This window comes from Hemitrygon akajei, chromosome 22, assembly GCF_048418815.1.
Source record: "Hemitrygon akajei chromosome 22, sHemAka1.3, whole genome shotgun sequence".
Taxonomy (NCBI): Eukaryota; Metazoa; Chordata; class Chondrichthyes; order Myliobatiformes; family Dasyatidae; genus Hemitrygon; species Hemitrygon akajei.
The window spans coordinates 10342597-10364199 of record NC_133145.1 but is presented as its reverse complement, the minus strand read 5'-3'; the positions used below and the strand labels follow the sequence as shown (position 1 = coordinate 10364199).

Below are 21603 nucleotides of genomic sequence, written 5' to 3'. Positions count from 1 at the left end.
GAAGTTACCCCTCTGGTTCAGGAGCTAATGGTTCAGGAATAACTAATTCCTGAACCTGCTGGTGTGGTCCTGAGGCTCCTGATGGCAGCAGTGAGAAGCGAGCATAGCCTGGATAATGGGATGCTTGATGACGGACGCTGCTTTCCTGTGATAGCACTCTGTAAATGTGCTCAATGATGGACTGGGCCATTTCCACTACTTTTTGCAGGCTTTTCTGTTCAAGGGCATTGCTGCTTCGATATCAGAACACAATGTAACCAGTGAATATACTCTCCACCTCACATCTATAGAAGTTTTTGAAAGTTTTAGATGACATGCTGAATCTTTGCAAACTTTTAAGCAAGTAGAGGTGCTGCTCTGCTTCCTTCATAATGGCACTTCTAGCAAATTCCTTACTGGAGACAAGGAATTTAAAGTCGCTGACCTTCTTCACTTCTAATTCTCTGATGAGGACTGGCTCATAGACCTCTGGTTTTCTCCCCCTGAAGTCAATAATCAGCTCCTTGGTCTAGCTAATATTGGGTTGTTGTGGCACCACTCATCTCCCTCCTCCTTTATGCTGAGTCATCACCACCCTTAATTAGGCCTAAGACAGTGTATCGTGTATAGAATTAGAGTTGTGCTTAGCCTCACAATTATAAATATCAGGTGAGGAGAGAGGGGCTAATGACACACCCTCATGGGGCACCTATGCTGATGGAAAATGTGGAGATGTCGTTGCCAATCCAAACTGACTAGGATCTTCAAGTGAGGAAATCAAGGATCCAGTTGCCCAAAGAGAAATTTAGATCCAGTTTTTGACGTTTATTGATTAATTTTGAGGAGATGATAATATTGAATGCTGAGCTGTAGTTAAGGAAGAGCATCCTGATGTATTCATCTTCAATGTCCAAATGTTCCAGGGATGAGTGAAAAGCCAATCAAATGGCATCCACTGTTGACTTGCTGTGCAGGTAGACAAACTGGAGCAGATTCAAGACACTTCTCAGGCAGGAGTTGATTATGTTTCATCATCAACCTCTCAAAGCACTTCATCATGGCTGACGTTAGTGCCACTGGTTGATCGTCATTGAGGCAGGTTACCACATTCTGCTTTGGCGCCAGTATAACTGAAGCCTGCTTGAAGCAGGTGGGTAGTTCAGATTTCCAAAGCAAGAGTTTAAAGATATCAATGAACACTCCATCCAGTTGATCAGACAGGTCTTTAGTACTGTTGACACCTTGGTGTCATTTGGTTTCACTTTGTAGGAAGTGATAGCATTCAAGTCCAGTTACAGCTGTTGATCGCCCTCCAATGATTCAAGTTTGGTCTGGAATTGCCACTTTGCATGTGAGATGGCTTTCCAGAGATTGTACCTGGATCTCCTGTAACTTTGTTGGTCGCCAGTGACCTGGCCCTCAGTGGACTGCAGATCTCACAGTTCATCCAGAGCTTCTGGTTAGGGAAGATTCTGAATGATTTTGTAGGGATGCACTTGTATTTATAAAGTCTGCGACAACCATGGTGTATTTGTTCAGATCCTCTGATGATTCCTTGAACACGGCCCAGCCCACTTACTCGAAGCAATCTAGCTGTTCCCCTGCCTCCCATGACCGGCTCTTTGTTGTTCTTGCTTCACCTTTCTGTGCTCCTTATAAACTTACACACTACTGTAAGATTACCCCTCATTCTCCTACAGTCCAATTAAACAAAGTCCTAGCCTGATCACCCTATCTCTGTAATTCAGCCCATCTAGTCCTGCACCATCTTCATAAATCTTTCCTATAGCGGAATGACTAAAATTGAATACAATATTCCAAATGGGGCCTCATCCTCTTGCACACAACATCCCAATATCTCGACTCAGTGCCCCAACTGATGTGGGCCAGCATGCTAAAAATCTTCACCAGCACCCTGTCTACCAGCAATGCCTCTTTCAGGGAACCCTGTACTTGTCTTACCAGGGTTTGCATTCTACAGCACTCTCCAAAGGGCTAATATTCAATGTGGAAGTCCTATCCTCATTTATCTTAGTCATAGTCATTGAGTACTACTGTACAGAAACAGGTCTTTCAGCCCATCTAGTCTGGTCTTCTGCCTAGTCCTATCTACCTGCACTTGGGCCATAGCCTGGCATATCTCTCTCATCTATGTTCCTATCCAAATTTCTCTTAAATGTTATAATTGAATGCACATCTGACACCTCTGCTGATAGCTTGTTCCTCACTCGCACCATCTTCTGAGTGAAGAAGTTCCCCCTCAGATTCTAGTCTCACCTAACCTCAGAGGAAAAAGCCTACATGCATTCACCCTTATACTCTTTCATCTTGAATGCCTCTGTAAGACCTCCCCTCATTCTGCACTGCAATGAATAACCTCCCCCATAACTCAGATCCTTAATTCCTGGCAACACCTTGCACTTATCTGAATTAAACTCCGTTTGCCATTCCTCAGACCACTTAACCAGGTGATGAAGATCCCTCTGTAAATCCTGATAATTATCTTCAATGCCTCTGACACCAAATGACACCCATGAACTTACTAACCAGGTACCTGTCACATTCAGGTTTCCCAGTCTGCGGTTTGTGCTCAAGAATCTGCATCTGAAAGTTGAACCCAGTATCCCCCTCTCTTTGTTCACCTTTCCCATCTCATCCACTCCCTCTTCCTGTTACCTAGATCCATTCTCCACCATGACCTGGTAGCACCCGCCCACCTATCCAACTGAGTTCCTATCTTGGCCTAACTTTCCTCTCCCTTCCATCATCTGGTTCCATCTGCCCACCTCTCCTAGTTCCAGCTATCACCTACCAGTCCTGTCTCATCCATCCCTCTCACTAGCTACACCCTCAGCCATGATGCATGGCCTCCACCTGAAACATCAATGCCTTTGAACGGAAAAGCTTACGAAAGGTAGTGGATTTGGCTCAGAATATTACAGTACAGCCCCCCCCCCCCCCCCCCCCCACTAAGCATTGAGCACATCTACATGAAAGCAGCATCCACTGCCCAGGCCACACACTTCTCACTGCTGCCATCAGGTAGATGGTACAGGAGCCTCAGGTCTCACACCACACGGTTTAAGAACAATTCCTACCCCGCAACTATCAGGCTTTTGAACAAAAGGGAATAATTACACTCAACTTTACTCACCCCATCACTGAAATGTTTCCAGAACCAATAATCTCACTTTAAGGACTCTTCATCTCATTATCTCATGTTCTCATTATTTATTGCTATTTATTTATATTTGCATTGGCATTGTTCGTTTTGGGTGATCTTTCATTAATCCTGTTTTAGTTACAATTCTATCGAGTTTGCTGAGTATGCCCACAAGAAAATAAATCTCAGAGTTGTGTATATGTACTTTGATAATAAAATTTACTTTGAACTCTGAAACACCTTTTTCCCTTCACAGATGCTACTCAACTTGCTGGGTTCCTCCAGCAGTTTATTTTCTACTCCAGATTCCAGTACTGAAGTCTCTTGTGTTTCTATGGAAATAAGAGATAAGGTCAGGATGGAAGGCAGTTAAATTAACTTTACCCTGGCCAGTCTCTCTCCTTCTTCTCTCTTGATGGCTCTCTCACTGGTTATGTCAGCCTGTAACAATAAAACAAAATGGTTCTGGGTGGCTGTCGACTATTTTAACAGGAAGTTTTCCTGTGACTTAAAAGTCAGCTGGAGTAGGACTAATTTAAGTAGGGGGTCCCAGTGCATGATTCACAAAAGGAGAGTATGCAGGTATAGCAAGTAATTAAGAAATTGAACAGACATGTATCATTTATTGTTAATATCTGAATATAAAGATAATTGTAAAGGATATATATGAGGCTACAACTGGAATTCTGCATATTGTATTGGTCTGGGTATTTAAGAATGAATCTTAATACAGTGGCAGCAATTCAAAGATGGTTAAAGACCCCCATCACCCAGGATAGGAGATACAGGCACCTGAAGGCACACACTCAATATTTTAAACACAACTTCTTTCCCTCTGCTAGCAGATTTCTGAATGGACAATGAACCAAACCATGAATGCTGCCTCACTATTTTTGCTCTTTTTTGTATTATTATTCAATATTTAAATATATTTCTTATTGTAATTTGTAGCTTTTTTGCATATTGCACAGTCCTGCTGCTGTAAAACCACAACTTTCATGACATGTCAGTGATATTAAACCTGATTTTAATTCTGATTCAGACAGATACATGGAATAGATGGTAGCTTAATTGGGAAAGGCAGTGCAGTTTGTGCTTGGATCGGATAGAGTTTTTAAGAGGAGTTGATTTAAGGCACATAAGGCATTGAGGCATTTTGACCAAGTGGATGTGGAAAGGTCATTTCCTCTTAGGGGAGAATTTAGAACCGAGACCCTGATTAAAAAGGAGTCATCGATTTAAGTTGCAGATAAGGAATTTTGTTTTTCTCTGTCAGGACTATGAGTCTTTGAAACTATCTTCCTTAAAGGGTGGTGAAGCACACTATTTGATGTCTTTAATGGTAGAGGTAGATAGATCTTAATATACAAGAGCATAGATAGATGGGATTGTGCACAAAGTTCAGACCCACCATAGAATAATTGAATGGACGAGCAGGCTAGATGCTCCCAATGGCCTACTCCTGCTCTGTGTCTCCTGTTCCGAGTCCTATGTCTGTGCTCTGCGTCTCCTGCTCCGAGTCCTGTGTCTGTGCTCTGCGTCTCCTGCTCCGAGTCCTGTGTCTGTGCTCTGCGTCTCCTGCTCCGAGTCCTGTGTCTGTGCTCTGCGTCTCCTGCTCCGAGTCCTGTGTCTGTGCTCTGCGTCTCCTGCTCCGAGTCCTATGTCTGTGCTCTGCGTCTCCTGCTCCGAGTCCTATGTCTGTGCTCTGCGTCTCCTGCTCCGAGTCCTATGTCTGTGCTCTGCGTCTCCTGCTCCGAGTCCTGTGTCTGTGCTCTGTGTCTTCTGCTCTGAGTCATTTTTTCTGTGTGCTCTGTGCTGGTGCCTGTGGCTGTTTTGTGTTGAAGCAGAGAAAAAGACAGCAAAAAAGATGGAGGGCTAAAAATAGTTTGGAGTAAAAACAGAAAGATAGATGAGGTAAAGTAGAGAGATTCCATTGCCTAATCTGACCTTTGAGAGATTGGATAAATTGGATTTAAAAATGTCTTCCAGCCACTTTGTCTTCAGACAGTATCTCATTATTACTAGGAGAGTGATGATCTATGCATATTGATCAGGTTATTTAATAACCTGAGTGAACTTTCTCTGAAGGGGTAGGCATAGTGATGTCAAGGTAGCAGCTGTCTGGGTGTGGCACCAAGGACAGATAGTAAAACTGAAATCAATGGGCGATCAGTGGTCGGAGTTAAAACAGAGAAAGATGGTTGTGGTTGTTAGTGGTTAATCATCCCAACTGTGGGATCTCCCTCCAGGAATGCTGTGATCTAGGGCCTACCATCTTCAGCAACTCCAACAGTGACCTCTTTCTATCACAAGGTCAGAAGTGGATGATAACATTACATTAATTTCCATTTGCAACTGTTCAGCAAACGAATGGTCAACGCCTGCATGCACAGGACTGGAACAATATCCAGGGTAGCTGACAGGTGCCACAGAAACAGCGGACAATGACCATGTGCAACAAATGAGAGTCTGACCCACTGCATGATATCCCATGGCATCACAAAAGCTTAAGCAACACGCACAAAATGCTGGAGGAACTCAGCAGGCTGGGCAGCGACAATGGAACAGTTAACATTTCCAGCTGAGAACCTTCAGCAGGACTGGCAAGGAAGGGGAGAAGTCAGCATAAGAAGGTGGGTGGGGGAGGGGTGGAAGAAGCACAAGATGGCAGGTGATATGTCAGCCCGGGAAGGGGAGGGATGAAGTTGATCGGTGAAAGAGATACAGGGCTGGAGAAGGGGGAGTCTGATAGGAGAGGACAGAAGACCATGGAAGAAAGGGAAGGGAGAGGAGTACCAGAGGGATGTGATAGGCAGGTGAGAGAGGGAAACAGGAATGGTGAATGGTGGGGGGGGGGGGGGGGCAATTACCAGAAGTTCGGGAAGTCGATATTCATGCCATCAGGTTGGAGGCTACCTAGATGTAATATAAGGTGTTGATCCTCCAACCTGAGTGTGGCCTCATTGTGGCAGTAGAGGAGGCCATGGACTGTCATGTCGGAATGAGACTGGGAAGTTAACTTGAAATGGGTGGCCACTGGGAGATTCTGCTTTTTGTGGTGAATCCCTCATCATCAGACCCCGCAGAAGTCGCCACTGACCAGAAATTCAACTACATAACTACCATGGAAAAGGTGAGAGGCAGGGAATCCTGTGAAGACTGATGCTCCAAGGCCTTACCCCCAACCTCAAGGCATGTCAGGAATGTGGTGGAATATCATCCACTTGCATGCATGAATACAGCTCCAACAACCTTCAAAAAGATCAGTGCCACACTGGACAAAGCACCATTCACTATCCTATACATTCATCCTCTCCATCACCACAGATCTGCAGCATGTACCATCTACAAAACACCAGGCATTTCCAAACCTACGGAGTTTCCTCTCCAAGATGCATGCCATCTTCACTTGGAAGAATGTCACTGTTCTCCCTTTGTTGCTGGGACTATCTCCCCACTGTGGGAGCACCTGCACCTGAAGGAATGCAGCACGTCAAGAAGGTAGCTCACCACCACCTTCTCAGGGCAACTGTGGATGGGTAATAAATGCTGGCCTTGCCAGTGATGCACCAATCCTGAGAGATGAATATATAACAACAGAATGACACTGTGTGTGGGGGAACAAACTGTGAGGGGCAGTTTGTGGAGAGACAGCTGAAGTATGACAGACAGCCAATGAGCCTATGAGTGACAGGTGGCAAATTGATGAACTGGCTTACTATTGTCACATTCATTTAGCGGCTGCTTCATGACGTACCGGAGCAGAACCCAGTGTGGTCTTCTGCTGCCGTAGTTCAACCACTTCAAGGTTCAACGTGTTATGTATTCAGAGATGCTCTTCTGCATACCATTGTAACACATGGTTATTTGAGTTACGTTTGCCTTCTTGTCAGCTTGAACCAGTCTGGCCCTTCTCGGAGTTCTCTCATTAACAAGGCATTTTTTCCCCCAGTACTGTCACTCACTGGATGCTTTTTTGGTTTTTGCACCATTCTCTGTGAACTCTAGAGACTGTCATGTGTAAAAATCTCAGGAGATCAGAAGTTGCTGAGATACTCAAACCACCCCATCTGGCACCAACAATCATTTCACAATCAAATTCATTTAGATCACATTTCTTCCCCATTCTGATGTTTGGTCTGAACAATAACTGAGCCTCTCGACCATATCTACATGCTTTTATGGATTGAGTTGCTACAACATGATTGGCTAATTAGATATCTGTATTAACGTACAGGTGTACCTAATAAAATGGCCACTGAGTGTATATCGCGGTCTTGCATATGGACATATGGTAGGGTGAAGGAACCATGGGTGACAAGTGAGGTGGAGAATCTAGTCAGATGGAAGAAGGCAGCATACGTGAGGTTTAGGAAGCAAGGATCAGATGAGTCTATTGAGGAATATAGGGTAGCAACAAAGGAACTTAAGAAGGGGCTGAGAAGAGCAGCAAGGGGTCATGAGAAGGCCTTGGCAAGTAGGGTAAAGGAAAACCCCAAGGCATTCTTCAATTATGTGAAGAACAAAAGGTTGACAGGAGTGCAGGTAGGACCAATTAGAGATAAAGGTGGGAAGATGTGCCTGGAGGCTGTGGAAGTGAGTGAGGTCCTCAATGAATACTTCTCTTCGGTATTCACCAATGAGAGTGAACTTGATGACGGTGAGGACAATATGAGTGAGGTTGATGTTCTGGAGCATGTTGATATTAAGGGAGAAGAGGTGCTGGAGTTGTTAAAATACATTAGGACGGATAAGTCCCCGGGGCCTGATGGAATATTCCCCAGGCTGCTCCACGAGGTGAGGGAAGATATTGCTGAGCCTCTGGCTAGGATCTTTATGTCCTCGTTGTCTACGGGAATGGTACTGGAGGATTGGAGTGGATGTTGTCCCTTTGTTCAAAAAAGGTAGTAGGGATAGTCTGGGTAATTATAGACCAGTGAGCCTTATGTCTGTGCTGGGAAAGCTGTTGGAAAAGATTTTTAGAGATAGGATCTATGGGCATTTAGAGAATCATGGTCTGATCAAGGACAGTCAGCATGGCTTTGTGAAGGGCAGATTGTATCTAACAAGCCTGTTAGAGCTCTTTGAGGAGGTGACCAGGCATATAGATGAGGGTAGTGCAGTGGATGTGATCTACATGGATTTTAGTAAGGCATTTGACAAGGTATCACACGGTAGGCTTATTCAGAAAGTCAGAAGGCATGGGATCCAGGGAAGTTTGGCCAGATGGATTCAGAATTGGCTTGCTTGCAGAAGGCAGAGGGTCGTGGTGGAGGGAGTACATTCAGATTGGAGGATTGGAGACTAGTGGTGTCCCACATGGATCGGTTCTGGGGCCTCTACTTTTTATGATTTTAATTAACGACCTGGATGTAGGGGTAAAAGGGTGGGTTGGCAAGTTTGCAGATGACACAAAGGTTAGTGGTGTTGTGGATAGTGTTGAGGATTGTCGAAGGTTGCAGAGAGACATTGATAGGATGCAGAAGTGGGCTTAGAAGTGGCAGATGAAGTTCAACCCAGAGAAGGTACACTTTGGAAGGACAAACTCCAAGGCAGAGTACAAAGTAAATGGCAGGATACTTGGTAGTGTGGAGGAGCAGAGGGATCTGGGGGTACATGTCCACAGATCCCTGAAAGTTGCCTCACAGGTAGGGTAGTTAAGAAAGCTTATGGGGTGTTAGCTTTCATAAGTTGAGGGATAGAGTTTAAGAGTTGCAGGATAATGATGCAGCTCTATAAAACTCTAGTTAGGCCACACTTGGAGTACTGTGTCCAGTTCTGGTCGCCTCACTGTAGGAAGGATGTGGAAGCATTGGAAAGGGTACAGAGGAGATTTACCAGGATGCTGCCTGGTTTAGAGAGTATGGATTATAATCAAAGATTAAGGGAGCTAGGGCTTTACTCTTTGGAGAGAAGGAGGATGAGAGGAGACATGATAGAGGTATACAAGATATTAGAGAAATAGATAGAGTGGACAGCCAGCGCCTCTTCCCCAGGGCACCAGTGCTCAATACAAGAGGACATGGCTTGAAGGTAAGGGGAGGGAAGTTCAAGGGGGATATTAGAGGAAGGTTTTTTACTCAGAGAGTTGTTGGTGCGTGGAATGCACTGCCTAGTGAAATTTAAGAGACTACTAGACAGGTATATGGAGGAATTTAAGTAAGGTTATATGAAAGGCAGGATTTAAGGGTCGGCACAAATTGTGGGCCGAATGGCCTGTACTGTGCTGTATTGTTCTATGTTCTATATTGTCCATGCAGATCAATTCTTTACACCTGTGCATTGAGGTAGTACAAGGGTAAAACTGTAACAGAATGCAGAATAAAGTGTAAGGAGTACAGAGTAAGTTCAGTGCAGACAGACAATAAGGTGCAAGGTCACAAGGAAGACTGTAGGGGCGAATCCATCTTATCATACTAGGGGCCTTATAGCCGTGGCATAGTATGTGTCTTTGAGCCTGGCGGAGCCCGCCTTCAGGGTTTTGCATCTTCTGACTGTTAGGATGGGGGAAAAAGAAAGAACGTCTGGAGTGAGAGAGGTCTTTGATTATGCTAGCCTCTTTACTGAGACAATAAGAAATATAGACAGTCTATGGATGGGAGGCTGGTTTCCATGATGTGCTGAGCTGTGTCCATAACTCTCTGCAGTTTCTTGTGGTCAAAGGGAGCAGCTGATGTCAAAAGCAATAGGTGGACACAAACCTGGTGCTGAGTGTTGTAAACATGTAGTAAAGGGTTGGAGGTTTTAGGATGAAGATTGGGAAGACATCAGCAGCACAGTGAGTTTTCTGACCTGGGCACAATCCTGACCTCTTGTCCAGTCAGTGTGGAGTTTTACACACTCTCCCTGTGATGATGTGGACTTTTCCTTGGTGCTCTGGTTTCTCTCTGCAGGTTGTTCGGCATCTGGCCACTGTACACTGTCCCCTTGTTTACAGTGAGTTGTAGTTTAATTGATGATTGCAGGTTGGCATGCCCTTGGTAGGCTAATGGGTCTGTCTGTGTGCTGTATGCCTGGGGCAGCTTAACAGTGACAATGTGATGGAACTTCACAGGATTCATCGAACCTCCCTGACACTACAGTGACACCGCTCTTCATCTTCACGCTCATCCACTTGCACTCCTCGCTTTTTTCCATTGTGCTACAATGCTATCCATCCATAGCAGAACTAGTGATGTCTGTTGCCCCACTCATTCATAGCCTACACAGCATCTCAGACCACGTGATCATTGATAGCTTCTGTGCAACACAAGTTAACTCAACCTCTTCCAGTGTATGTCCCTGACTCACAGGTTGCACCCCTGGTTGTCTTGCACAGACTCAGCCAAGGGGTGACAGGTGTGTGCCCGTATGGCTGCCTGGCAGCTAATGTTCAGTTCAAACCTGCAGTGCCATTTCTAATTTCAGGATTTTGGAAAGTGAGCTGGCCATACTCAAAATAGTTCAGCGTTGATTCACTTCCAGCTGACTCTGGTCACAAGTTTGAAGAGACAGGCAATAAAAGCAGTGGAATAAGGGGAGAAGGTGGAACAGGAGCGGGACATGTTCATATTGAATGGTGAGGCAGATTTGATTGACTGAATGGCCTACACCCACGCTTGTTTTCTCTGTTTCTATATTTAAGATGACTAATCATCCAGCTTTGTATTTAATTAGACATTAATGTGCTTTCCCGTTGGAAATGATAAAGCAAAGTTGAGGTTCCGGCTGTGACAGTTCATTAAAATTCAATTACACAACACATACCAAAGAAATTAGTACAATACCCACCTTGTTACCTAGCAACATGATGACCACATCCTGTTGTGCATATTCATGTACTTCTGTTAACCAGGCCTGCAAGATTAGACAGATAAAATGTTGAAAATACTCTTATTTAAAAAGATTTTTATCTCCACCAATTAGAAGTTGCAGAGTGGCAGAGGCATCAATGAAGAACACTGAGCATTGTAGAAATGACAGCAATGGTAGCGGCAAGGCAGCAGGACCGAGGGTTAGGTATGGGCTGTGGAATAACTGTCTGCTAAATAAACTACTCTCAGAGTAGGCCCAGTTAGGGTTGGTTAGAGGAAAGCTCCCTGGCATCCTTTCATCAAATTGCTTCTCAGGAAGTGTAAAGGCCCTGTTACATTAAATGGTCCAGAGAAGAGTAGTATCGGTAGATACCGTTCCATCAAATGGCATGGCTCCAGTGCATGATCTATCAGAGACACAGAACATTATGTTTTATGGGTTAGGTGCAAAGTCACAGCAATGAGTTTGAGGGTAGGAAATCACACACATTAAGGAGTAAAGTTTCCTGCTGTCTCATCAAATACTCCTGAAGCAGGTTTAGCTTGGGTCTTACATACAACTAGATATCTAGAAAGCACCAAGGCAGAGACTTTTCAAGCTTTAAGTTTAGTGTAAAGCAGCAAGAGACACCCTAAAGCACTGTGTGAATGAATAACCAAAGGGGGATGTGGGGAAGGAAGGTCACACTTGATTGGTCCTATTCTCTCACGTCTTATCCTCTTGTTCTTAACATACTTGTAGAATGCCTTGGTGTTTTCCTTAATCCTGTCTGCCAAGGCCTTCTCATGGCCCCTTCTGGCTCTCCTAATTTCTTTCTTGAGCTCCTTCCTGCTAGCCTTATAATCTTCTAGCTCTCTAAATATTACCTAGCTTTTTGAACTTTTCGTAAGCTCTTCTGTTCTTCTTGACTAGATTTACAACAGCCTTTGTAGGCGCAGTTCCTGTACCCTACCATCCTTTCCCTGTCTCATTGGAACCTACCTATGGTAGGTGATAGGTTAGGACGGGCTGATGGCAGAAGGAACCAGTTGGGCGGGGGGGGGGGGGGGGAGGGATGGAAAAGGTGAGAGACCCTGTGTGGACCAATGTAAGTGATCCTCAGAGTGAAGAGGTTTCCCTTCATGTTCCCCTTACATTTTTAACCTTTTGCCCTTAACCCATGGCCTCTAGTTGTAGTCTCACTCAACCTCAGTGGAAAAAGCCTGCTTGCATTTACCCTATCTATACCCCTCAAATCTCCACTCAATGTCCTACATTCTAGGAAATAAAGTCCTAACCTGTTCAACTTCCTGATACATTCCCACCAACTCCTCACAGATTCTTTTGCCACTCAAATGTACCAAGGGTAATTTACAGTGGACAATTAACCTACCAACTTGGACATCTTTGGGACACGGTGGAAACCAGAGAATCTAGGGGAAACCGTCACAGGGAGAATGTGAAAACTTACAAAGGCAGAGCTGGAGGTTTGGATCAAATCCAGTTCTCAGAATCTGTCAGGCAGCAGCACTATCTGCTGAGCAACCATGGTGTAGCTAAAAACTTTGATGGGAAGGTCCAGTGAAAGGGGCCCAACAACATTCAAGAACAGCTGAGAGTCACAAAGAGATCCATTCTGGTGAGGATCTCAGACCTGAAACATAATGATCTGGATGATGGGGAGGTAAATTGGATTAGTAAGTATGCAGATGATACTAAAGTAGGTGGTGTTGTGGATAATGAAGTAGGTTTTCAAAGCTTGCAGAGAGATTTAGGCCAGTTAGAAGACTGGGCTGAACGATGGCAGATGGAGTTTAATGCTGATAAGTGTGAGGTGCTACATTTTGGTAGGAATAATCCAAATAGGACATAAATGGTAGGGCATTGAAGAATGCAGTAGAAAAGAGTGATCTAGGAATAATGGTGCATAGTTCCCTGAAGGTGGAATCTCATGTGGATAGGGTGGAGAAGAAAGCTTTTGGTATGTTGGCCTTTATAAATCAGAGCATTGAGTATAGGAGTTGGGATGTCATGTTAAAATTGTACAGGGCATTGGTAAGGCCGAATTTGGAGTATTGTGTACAGTTCTGGTCACCGAATTATAGGAAAGATGTCAACAAAATAGAGAGATTTACTAGAATGTTACCTGGGTTTCAGCACCTAAGTAACAGGGAAAGGTTGAACAAGTTAGGTTTTTATTCTTTGGAGCGTAGAAGGTTGAGGGGGGACTTGATAGAGGTATTTAAAATAATGAGGGGGATAGATCGAGTTGATGTGGATAGGCTTTTTCCACTGAGAATAGGGGAGATTCAAACAAGAGGACATGATTTGAGAGTTGGGGGGCAAAAGTTTAAGGGTAACAAGAGGGGAAACTTCTTTACTCAGAGAGTGGTAGCTGTGTGGAATGAGCTTCCAGTAGAAGTGGTAGAGGCAGGTTCGTTATTGTCATTTAAAGTAAAATTGGATAGGTATATGGACAGGAAAGGAATGGAGGGTTATGGGCTGAGTGCGGGCCAGTTGGGACTAAGTGAGTGTAAGTGTCGGCATGGACTAGAAGGGCTGAGGTGGCCTGTTTCCATGCTGTAATTGTTAATATGGTTATATAAACAGTTTCTATCTGCATAGATCTTGTCTAATTCACTAGCCATTTTCTGCTCTTGGTTAGTTAAAGAGAGACCATTAATGTGACAATAAGAAATAGAAGCCCTGAGACTTGACCCTGGCACCAAGTGCAGAGGAGACTTGGGGCTCCCTGCGAAGAGAGGCTGGTGACTGTGGAGATCATAAAGTGTTGAATTTATGCTATAAACATTACAGATCTAAGTTAGTAAATGCTCAGATCAGCTGAACTTTGGACCACACTCGAGAAGCTAAATGTATTCATGTTCTGGACGGAAGAAGAACATTTTTTTTTACACAGAGAGTGGTGAGTGTGTGGAATGGGCTGCTGGCAACTGTGGTGGAGGCGGATACCATAGGGTATTTTATGAGACTCCTGGATAGGTACATGGAGCTTAGAAAAATAGAGGGCTACAGGTAACCCTAGGCAATTTCTAAAGTAAGTACACGTTTGGCACAGCATTGTGGGCTGAAGGGCCTGTATTGTGCTGTAGGTTTTCCATGTTTCTATTTAGGAGTGAGAGAGGGAAACAAACTCAGGAAATGGCACTTGATTGTATCCTGAATGGAAAGGTAAAACATGGGCTAAATTTAGGATCTCTTCAAGCTAGCCTGACTCATCAGCACACTGTTTAGAAACAGATAAAGAGAACCTAATATGATATTCTCAGACCTGGCTGCTCGAAACAGCATTACAGCTCATTAAGTAATGAGTTGGGAGGGCAAAGAGGGGGCTTTGAACCTCTCTAACCTGGCTTTTGTGCTGCGGTGCTGATGAATTTCCTCAGCTTGGCCAGCCCACGTCTGCCTGTTTGACATCACTTGCGTACACCCATCTGTGTCACCTCTGGTACTGAAGCTCTACAAGTGAGCCTCGTCATTTGATGCAATGCCTCTCACCAGGTTTATGGTTGCAAATCAAGGGTGGCAGTATATTGTAGGGTCATCCTCTTGCAGTACAGAAAGGGTTGCAATGCTTCAAACTCCAACTCTCTTTTCTTAGCGCTGACTTCAAGACTCTTTGCACAATCTCCAACCTTGCTTCATCCTTGACCGCTCAAGAATTTTCTGGAAATTTGCGAGGACTGGTGGTAGTGCAGTTATTTTCCAGCATGCCCCATTTGGACGCTGACATCCAGTGCTGGATGAAGTTTGCATGTTCTTTCTGTAACCTCACGGGTTCCCTTATACGCTCTGGGTCCTTCCCAACTCCCAAATGTGTGCAGGTCTAAAATGTAACTGGACACTGTAAACTGTCCCCAGTGTGCTAGAATCTGGACAGATTTAATGGGAGGGGTTGCAGGGAAAGGACTGGGGTCGTGAGAGAGGTGCTTGGGGTTGCGTCGGGAGGGGATGTGCCAGTGTTGGGAGGGAAGTAAGGTGCTGGGAGAGGTGCCAGGTTCAGGGGTTGAAGCAGAGGTCGAGGGGGAGGTGTTGGATCAGGTGGCAGAGGCACTAATGTTGGAGAGAGAAGTGGTTTATGGTGATAGTGGAGACCAGCCCTAATGAGAGGTGAACCAGAACAGTATTCAGAGATGCACTGGGAAGCTCTCCTCATTAGCACTCTGTCTTTTGGCCACTTGCTGTCTGATACAAGTATGCCCTACAATAGTGATCACATTTCCAAATGATGACTGTAATTGGCTATAATTATTCGGGACGGGCTGGGAATCTGCAGGTGATAACAGGAACAAACCAGGCTTGGAAATCCAAACACTACAGACATTGGCAATTTGAAATAAATGCAGAAAGCACTCAACAGGACAGCCAGCAGTTGTAGAGAGAGAAACAGTCCAGGAGCCTTCTTCAGAACTGGGAAACAGAAATAAATTAGTTTAGAAACAAAAGACTGCAGATGCTGGAATCTGGAGTCAAAAACAAACTACTGGAAGCGCTCAGTGGGTCAGGTAACATCTGCAGAGGCAAAACCTGAACTAGAAGACCAACAAGAATGAATTGGGTGAAATTGTTACGGGAAACAGAGAAATGGCAGAAGAATTTAGATCTGTTTTCACTAAGGAAGACACAAGCATCCCCCAGATGTATGGATGGGCCAAGGACATAGGGTAACAGAGGAAATGAAACAGATTGACATTCGGAAGGAAAACGGTGATGAGTAGACTGATGGGACTGAAGGCTGACAAATCCCCAGGTCCAGATGGTCTGCACCCTAGGGTACTAAAGGAGGTGGCCCTGGAAATTGCGGATGCATTGGTAATCATTTTCCAATGTTCCTTAGATTCAGGATCAGTCCCTGAGGATTGGAGAATGGCTAATGTTATCCCACTTTTTAAGAAAGGAGGGAGGGAGAAAACAGAGAACTATCGACCTGTCAGCCTGACATCGGTGGTGGGAAAGATGCTAGAGTCCATTATTAAGGATGAAATAGTGGCATATCTAGATAGCAGTGATAGGATTGGGCCGAGCCAGCATGGATTTACCAAGGGTAAATCATGCTTGACTAATCTGTTGGAGTTTTTCGAGGATGTAACCAGGAAGTTAGATGGGGGAGATCCAGTGGATGTAGTGTACCTCGATCTTCAGAAGGCATTTGATAAGTTCCCACATAGGAGATTGGTGGGTAAAATCAAAGCTCAGGGCATCGGGGGGAAGGCATTGACATGGATAGAAAACTGGTTGGCAGATAGAAAGCAAAGGGTAGCGGTGAATGGGTGTTTCTCGGAATGGCAGGTGGTGACTAGTGGGGTGCCACAGGGCTCGGTATTGGGACCACAGCTGTTTACCATTTACGTTAACGATTTGGATGAAGGCATAGAAAATAACATCAGCAAATTTGCTGATGATACTAAGCTGGGTGGAAGTGTGACGTGATGAGGATGTTAGGAGAATTCAGGGTGACTTGGATAGGCTGGGTGAGTGGGCAGATACTTGGCAGATGGCGTTTAATGTGAATAAGTGTGAGGTTATCCACTTTGGGAGTAAGAACAGGAAGGCAGATTATTATCTGAACGGTGTAGAGTTGGGTAAGGGAGAAATACAAAGAGATCTCGGAGTCCTTGTTCATCAGTCACTGAAGGTGAATGAGCAAGTGCAGCAGGCAGTGAAGAAGGCTAATGGAATGTTGGCCTTTATTACAAAGGGAATTGAGTACAAGAGCAAGGAAATCCTCTTGCATTTGTACAGAGCCCTGGTGAGACCACACCTGGAGTACTGTGTACAGTTTTGGTCTCCAGGGTTAAGGAAGGACATTCTGGCTGTAGAGGAAGTGCAGCGTAGATTCACGAGGTTAATTCCTGGGGTGTCTGGACTGTCTTACACAGAGAGGTTAGAGAGACTGGGCTTGTACACGCTGGAATTAAGGAGATTGAGAGGGGATCTGATTGAAACATATAAGATTATTAAGGGATCGGACAAGATAGAGGCAGGAAATATGTTCCAGATGCTGGGAGAGTCCAGTAGCAGAGGGCATGGTTTGAGAATAAGGGGTAGGTAATTTAGGACAGAGTTAAGGAAAAACTTCTTCTCCCAGAGAGTTGTGGGGGTCTGGAATGCACTGCCTCGGAAGGTAGTGGAGGCCAATTCTCTGGATGCTTTCAAGAAGGAGCTAGATAGGTATCTTATGGATAGGGGAATCAAGGGATATGGGGACAAGGCAGGAACCGGGTATTGATAGTAATTGATCAGCCATGATCTCAAAATGGCGGTGCAGGCTCGAAGGGCCGAATGGTCTACTTCTGCACCTATTGTCTATTGTCTATTTCATTGGATCATGATGCGAACATTGTAGTTTCCAGTTGTGGTAACTCTCAGCCTTGTATTCCTTTCTGACTTCCACCAGACCACTCTGGGTACTCTCTCCCTTAGCTTCTTTATCTCTCCCAAAAGGTGTAGGGAGGTAACTAGAGTCAGAATTAGGTTTATCATCACTGCCATGTTGCAAAATTTGTTGTCTTATGGCAACAGTAGGGTGCAAGGTATTAAAATTAGTATTTACAAAATAAGTAAATTGTGCAAAACAGGAATAGCGAGGTAGTGCTCACGGGTTCATGAACTATTCAAAGATCTGATGGTGTAGGGAAAGAGGTTATTCTTAAAACTCCTACTGTTAAAGCCTTTAGCTTGTGGAAAGAAGAGAGGACAAAGGAAAGTGAGGTTTTGAGGGCTATTAAGGATGTGAGGGTTCCAGCTAAGCCACAACTGACCCCTTACTTGGGCAAGCTGTGGCAGGGTCAGGAGCCCGGAAAATGAACTGGGAATGGTTTGAACACGTCACTTAGTTCAGTGCTCTGTTTAACCAGATCTATTTGCTTCCAAAGAGCGAAGTTAAAGGCATCTTACCCTGATGTTGTCAAATGATGATTTGCTTGTAATATCATACAGCAGCAGGAGAGCTGCAGAGAGAGAGAGAGAGAGGCACATTAAAATTCAAGCACACGACAATCACCAATGGCTCCCCTCACTTCACAGATCATCTGAACACATTTTCCCCAGCTGAGCAGGAATGTTATGACGATGTGAATTCTTCTGCACCCGAGTCTCTTGCAGTCCAGAAACACTTCAGTTTAACATTTTCATCCTTGCCTTAGACTATAAAACCACAAGATATGGAGCAGAATTAGGCCATTTGGCCCATCAAGTCTGCCCTGCCATTTCATCATGGCTGATCCATTTTTCCTCTCAGCCCCAGTCTCCTACCTTCCCACCTCACCACCCCCGTATCCTTTCATGCCTGACCAATCAAGAATCTATCAACCTCTGCCTTAAATATACATAAAGTCTTGGCCTCCATAGCTGCCTGTGGCAATGAATTCCACAGATTCACCAGTCTTTAGCTAAAGAAATTCCTCCTCATCTCCATTCTAAAACACTCCTCTATTCTGAGGCTGTGTCCTCTGGTCTTAGACTCTCCCACTGTAGGGAACATTCTCTCCACATCCACTCTATCAAGGCTTTTCACCAGTCGATAGGTTTCAATGACGTCATCTCTGTGAATACAGGCCCAGAGCCATCAAACATTCTTCATATGACAAGCTGTTCAAACCTGGAATCACTTCTGAAAACCTTCTTTGAACCCTCTCCTGTTTCATCACATCCTTTCTAAGACAAGGGGCCGCAAACTGCTCACAGTACTCACTATTGAGGCCTCACCAGTGCTTTATAAAGTCTCAACATTAAATCCTTGCTCTCATACTCTAGTCCTCTTGAGATGCAATGTATTTCCCGAATTCTGTAAAAATGGGCAGATCGACGATGATGCTAGACAGTGACTTCTTCCAGTTCATCTGTGGAAACTGCTTAATTTCTGCCTTTAAGGTCTCTCTTTTCCTTTTCAATGTGGATGTGGTTCTGTCGAAGAACCTGACCTAGAATTGCACTCAAACTTTGGTTCTTTGCAGTGATGGGACCCACTCCCAGGGCTCACCGACTGGCAGTTTTTTGATATCCTAAGGATGTGGCTCTGAAAATGAGCACGCCTTCAGGGTTCTGAGGCTTTGTGGCCAGGGGATTAGGCAATTCTAAGCCAACTGAAGCATCACTGGAGAAAACAGAATATCAGGAACAGCAGATCAGTTGTTGGAGGGCTCTACTCAGTGAACAGCTCTCTCTCGTTACTGGGGAGAGAGTTTGTTGCCGATTTTCAAGTCACGAGAACTCAGGAAAAAAAGTAACGTGGCAGACTTTTAACATCATAAATCAACAAAGTTTAAAAAAAATAAATTTAAAAATTATAAACCCACTGACTCTCACAGCTACCTGGACTATACCTCTTCTCACCCTGTTATTTGTAAAAATGCCATCTCCCTTTCTCAATGCCTCCGTCTCCATCACATCTGCTCTCAGGATGAGACTTTTCATTCTAGAACAAAGGAGATGTCTTTCTTCAAAGAAAGGGGCTTCTCTTCCCCCACCATCAACACTGCCCTCAACTACATCTCTTCCATTTCATGCATGTCTGCTCTTATCCCATCTTCCCATGACCCTACCACAGATGGGGCTCCTCATCCTCACCTACCACCTCACCAGTCTGGTATCGAGTACATAATTCTCTGAAACTTCCGCCATCTCCAATGGGATCCCACCACCAAGCACACCTATCTCTCCACCACACTTTCTGCAGGGGTCGTTCCGTACTTGACTCCCTTGTCCATTCATCCCTCCCCACTGATCTCCCTCTTGGCATTTACCCTTGCAAGTGGAACAAGTGCTACACTTGTCCCTACACCTCCTCCCTCACCACCATTCAGAGCTCCAAACAATCCTTCCAGGTGAGGCGACACTTCACCTGTGAGTCTGTTGGGGTCATCTATTGTATCCAGTGCTCCAGTTGTGGCCTCCTGTATATCGGTGAGACCCGATGTAGATTGAGAGACCCCTTTGCTAAGAACCTATGCTCTGTCTGCCAGAGAAAGCTGGATCTCCCAGTGGCCACCCATTTTAATTCCACTTCCCATTCCCACATGTCTATCCATGGCCTCCTCCACTGTCATGATGAGGTCACACTCAGGTTGAGGAGCAACACCTTATATTCTGTCTGGGTGGCCTCCTACCTGATGGCTTGAACATTGATTTCTCAAACTTCTGGTAATGCCTCCCCACCTCCCCTCACCATTCCCCATCCCATTTTCTCTCTCACCTTATCTCCTTGCTTGCCTGCTGCCTTCCTCTAGTGCTCCTCCCCCCTTTACTTTCTTCCATGGCCTTCTGTCCTCTCCTATTAGCTTCCCCCTTCTCCAGCCCTGTATCTCTTTCACCAACCAACTTTCCAATTCCTTACTTCAGCAATTCAGCATTCCCCTTTCTGGTTTCACCTATCACCTTGTGTTTCTCTCTCCCCTCCCCCACCTTTTAATTCTACCCCTCATCTTTTTTTCTCCAGTCCTGCCGAAGGATCTCGGCCTGAAACGTTGACTGTATTCTTTTTCCTACGTGCTGCCTGGTCTGTCAAGTTCCTCCAGTGTTGTGTATGTGTTGCTTTGGATTTCCAGCAACAGTAGATTTTCTCTTGTGAGTGTTTGTTTTTTGTCTTGTTAGTCTCCCCTCTTGCTGTGAGACATCTTTCTGTCCCTTTATTGGGGAGAGAGAGCCTGGGTAACCAATTGTTGGGTGAACAATTGGTTTTTGTTGCACTGCAAGTCGTGGTTTTTCTTGGTGGCTTCGCTGTTGCTTGCAGGGTGGGTGGAGGGTGCTGATGCTTTTTTGCTGAAATAAGTGGGGGAGGGGGGAATGTTGGGCTTTGCTGCTGCTTGTGTGTGGGAGTGGGGAGTAGGGGGCTTTGGGGTCTAACGTTTTTACTGTCGCTCACTCTTTGGGGCACTCTTCTATTTTTGAGGACGTCTGCAAAGAAGAAGAATTTTAGGTTGTATATTGCATACATTCCCTGATACTAAGAGGAACTACTGAATTATTGAACAAGGACTCCTAAGTCTCTTTGCACCTCAGTTTTTTGTATTTTCGCTCCACTTAGAAAATAGTCAACCCTTTAATTTTTTCTACCAAGTGCATGACCATATATTCCCGGCACTGTATTCCATCCGCCATTTCTTCACCTATTCTCATAACCTGGTCCTTCTGTAGCCTCTCTACTTCCTCAACACTACCTGCCCCTCCACATATCTTCATATTGTCTGCAAACTTTGCAACAAAGCCATCAATTCCATCATCAAAACTACTGCCATATAACATAAAAAGAATTGATCCCAACACAATCGCCTGTGGAACACCACTAGTTACTGGCAGTCAACCAGAAAAGGTGCCCTTTATTCCCACTCTTTACCTCTTGCCAATCAGCCAATACTCTATACTAGAATCTTTCCTGTATTACCATGGGTTCATTGCTTGTTAAGCAGTCTCATGTGTGCTGCCTTGTCAAAGGCCTTCTGAAAATCCAAGTACAAGTCAACTGATTCTCCTTCATCTCTCCTGCTTGTTATTTCTTCAATGAATTCCAACAGATTTGTCAGGCAAGATTTTCCCTTGAGGAAATCACACTGACTGGCCTATTTTATCATCTGTGTCCAAGTACCCTGAGACCTCATCCTTAGAAAACGACTTCAACATCTTCCCAACCACTGAAGTCACAGTAACTGGCCAATAGTTTCCTTTCATCT

General features: G+C 44.8%; 1 protein-coding gene across 3 annotated transcripts in view; it reads right to left on the bottom strand.

Moving 5' to 3' along the window:
* Nucleotides 1–21603, bottom strand: part of LOC140714971 (ras-related protein Rab-37-like) — a 387517-nt gene that overhangs the window by 5932 nt on the left and 359982 nt on the right. For 2 of the 3 annotated variants that reach the window (XM_073026678.1, XM_073026680.1), the window contains exons 5-7: nt 17834–17886; nt 10913–10978; nt 3527–3583 (exon numbers count right to left, since the gene is read on the bottom strand). In XM_073026678.1, coding sequence (XP_072882779.1) covers nt 3527–3583; nt 10913–10978; nt 17834–17886 — 176 coding nt within the window. The remainder of the gene's footprint in view (nt 1–3526; nt 3584–10912; nt 10979–17833; nt 17887–21603) is intronic. The other variant, XM_073026681.1, reaches the window with a different exon arrangement.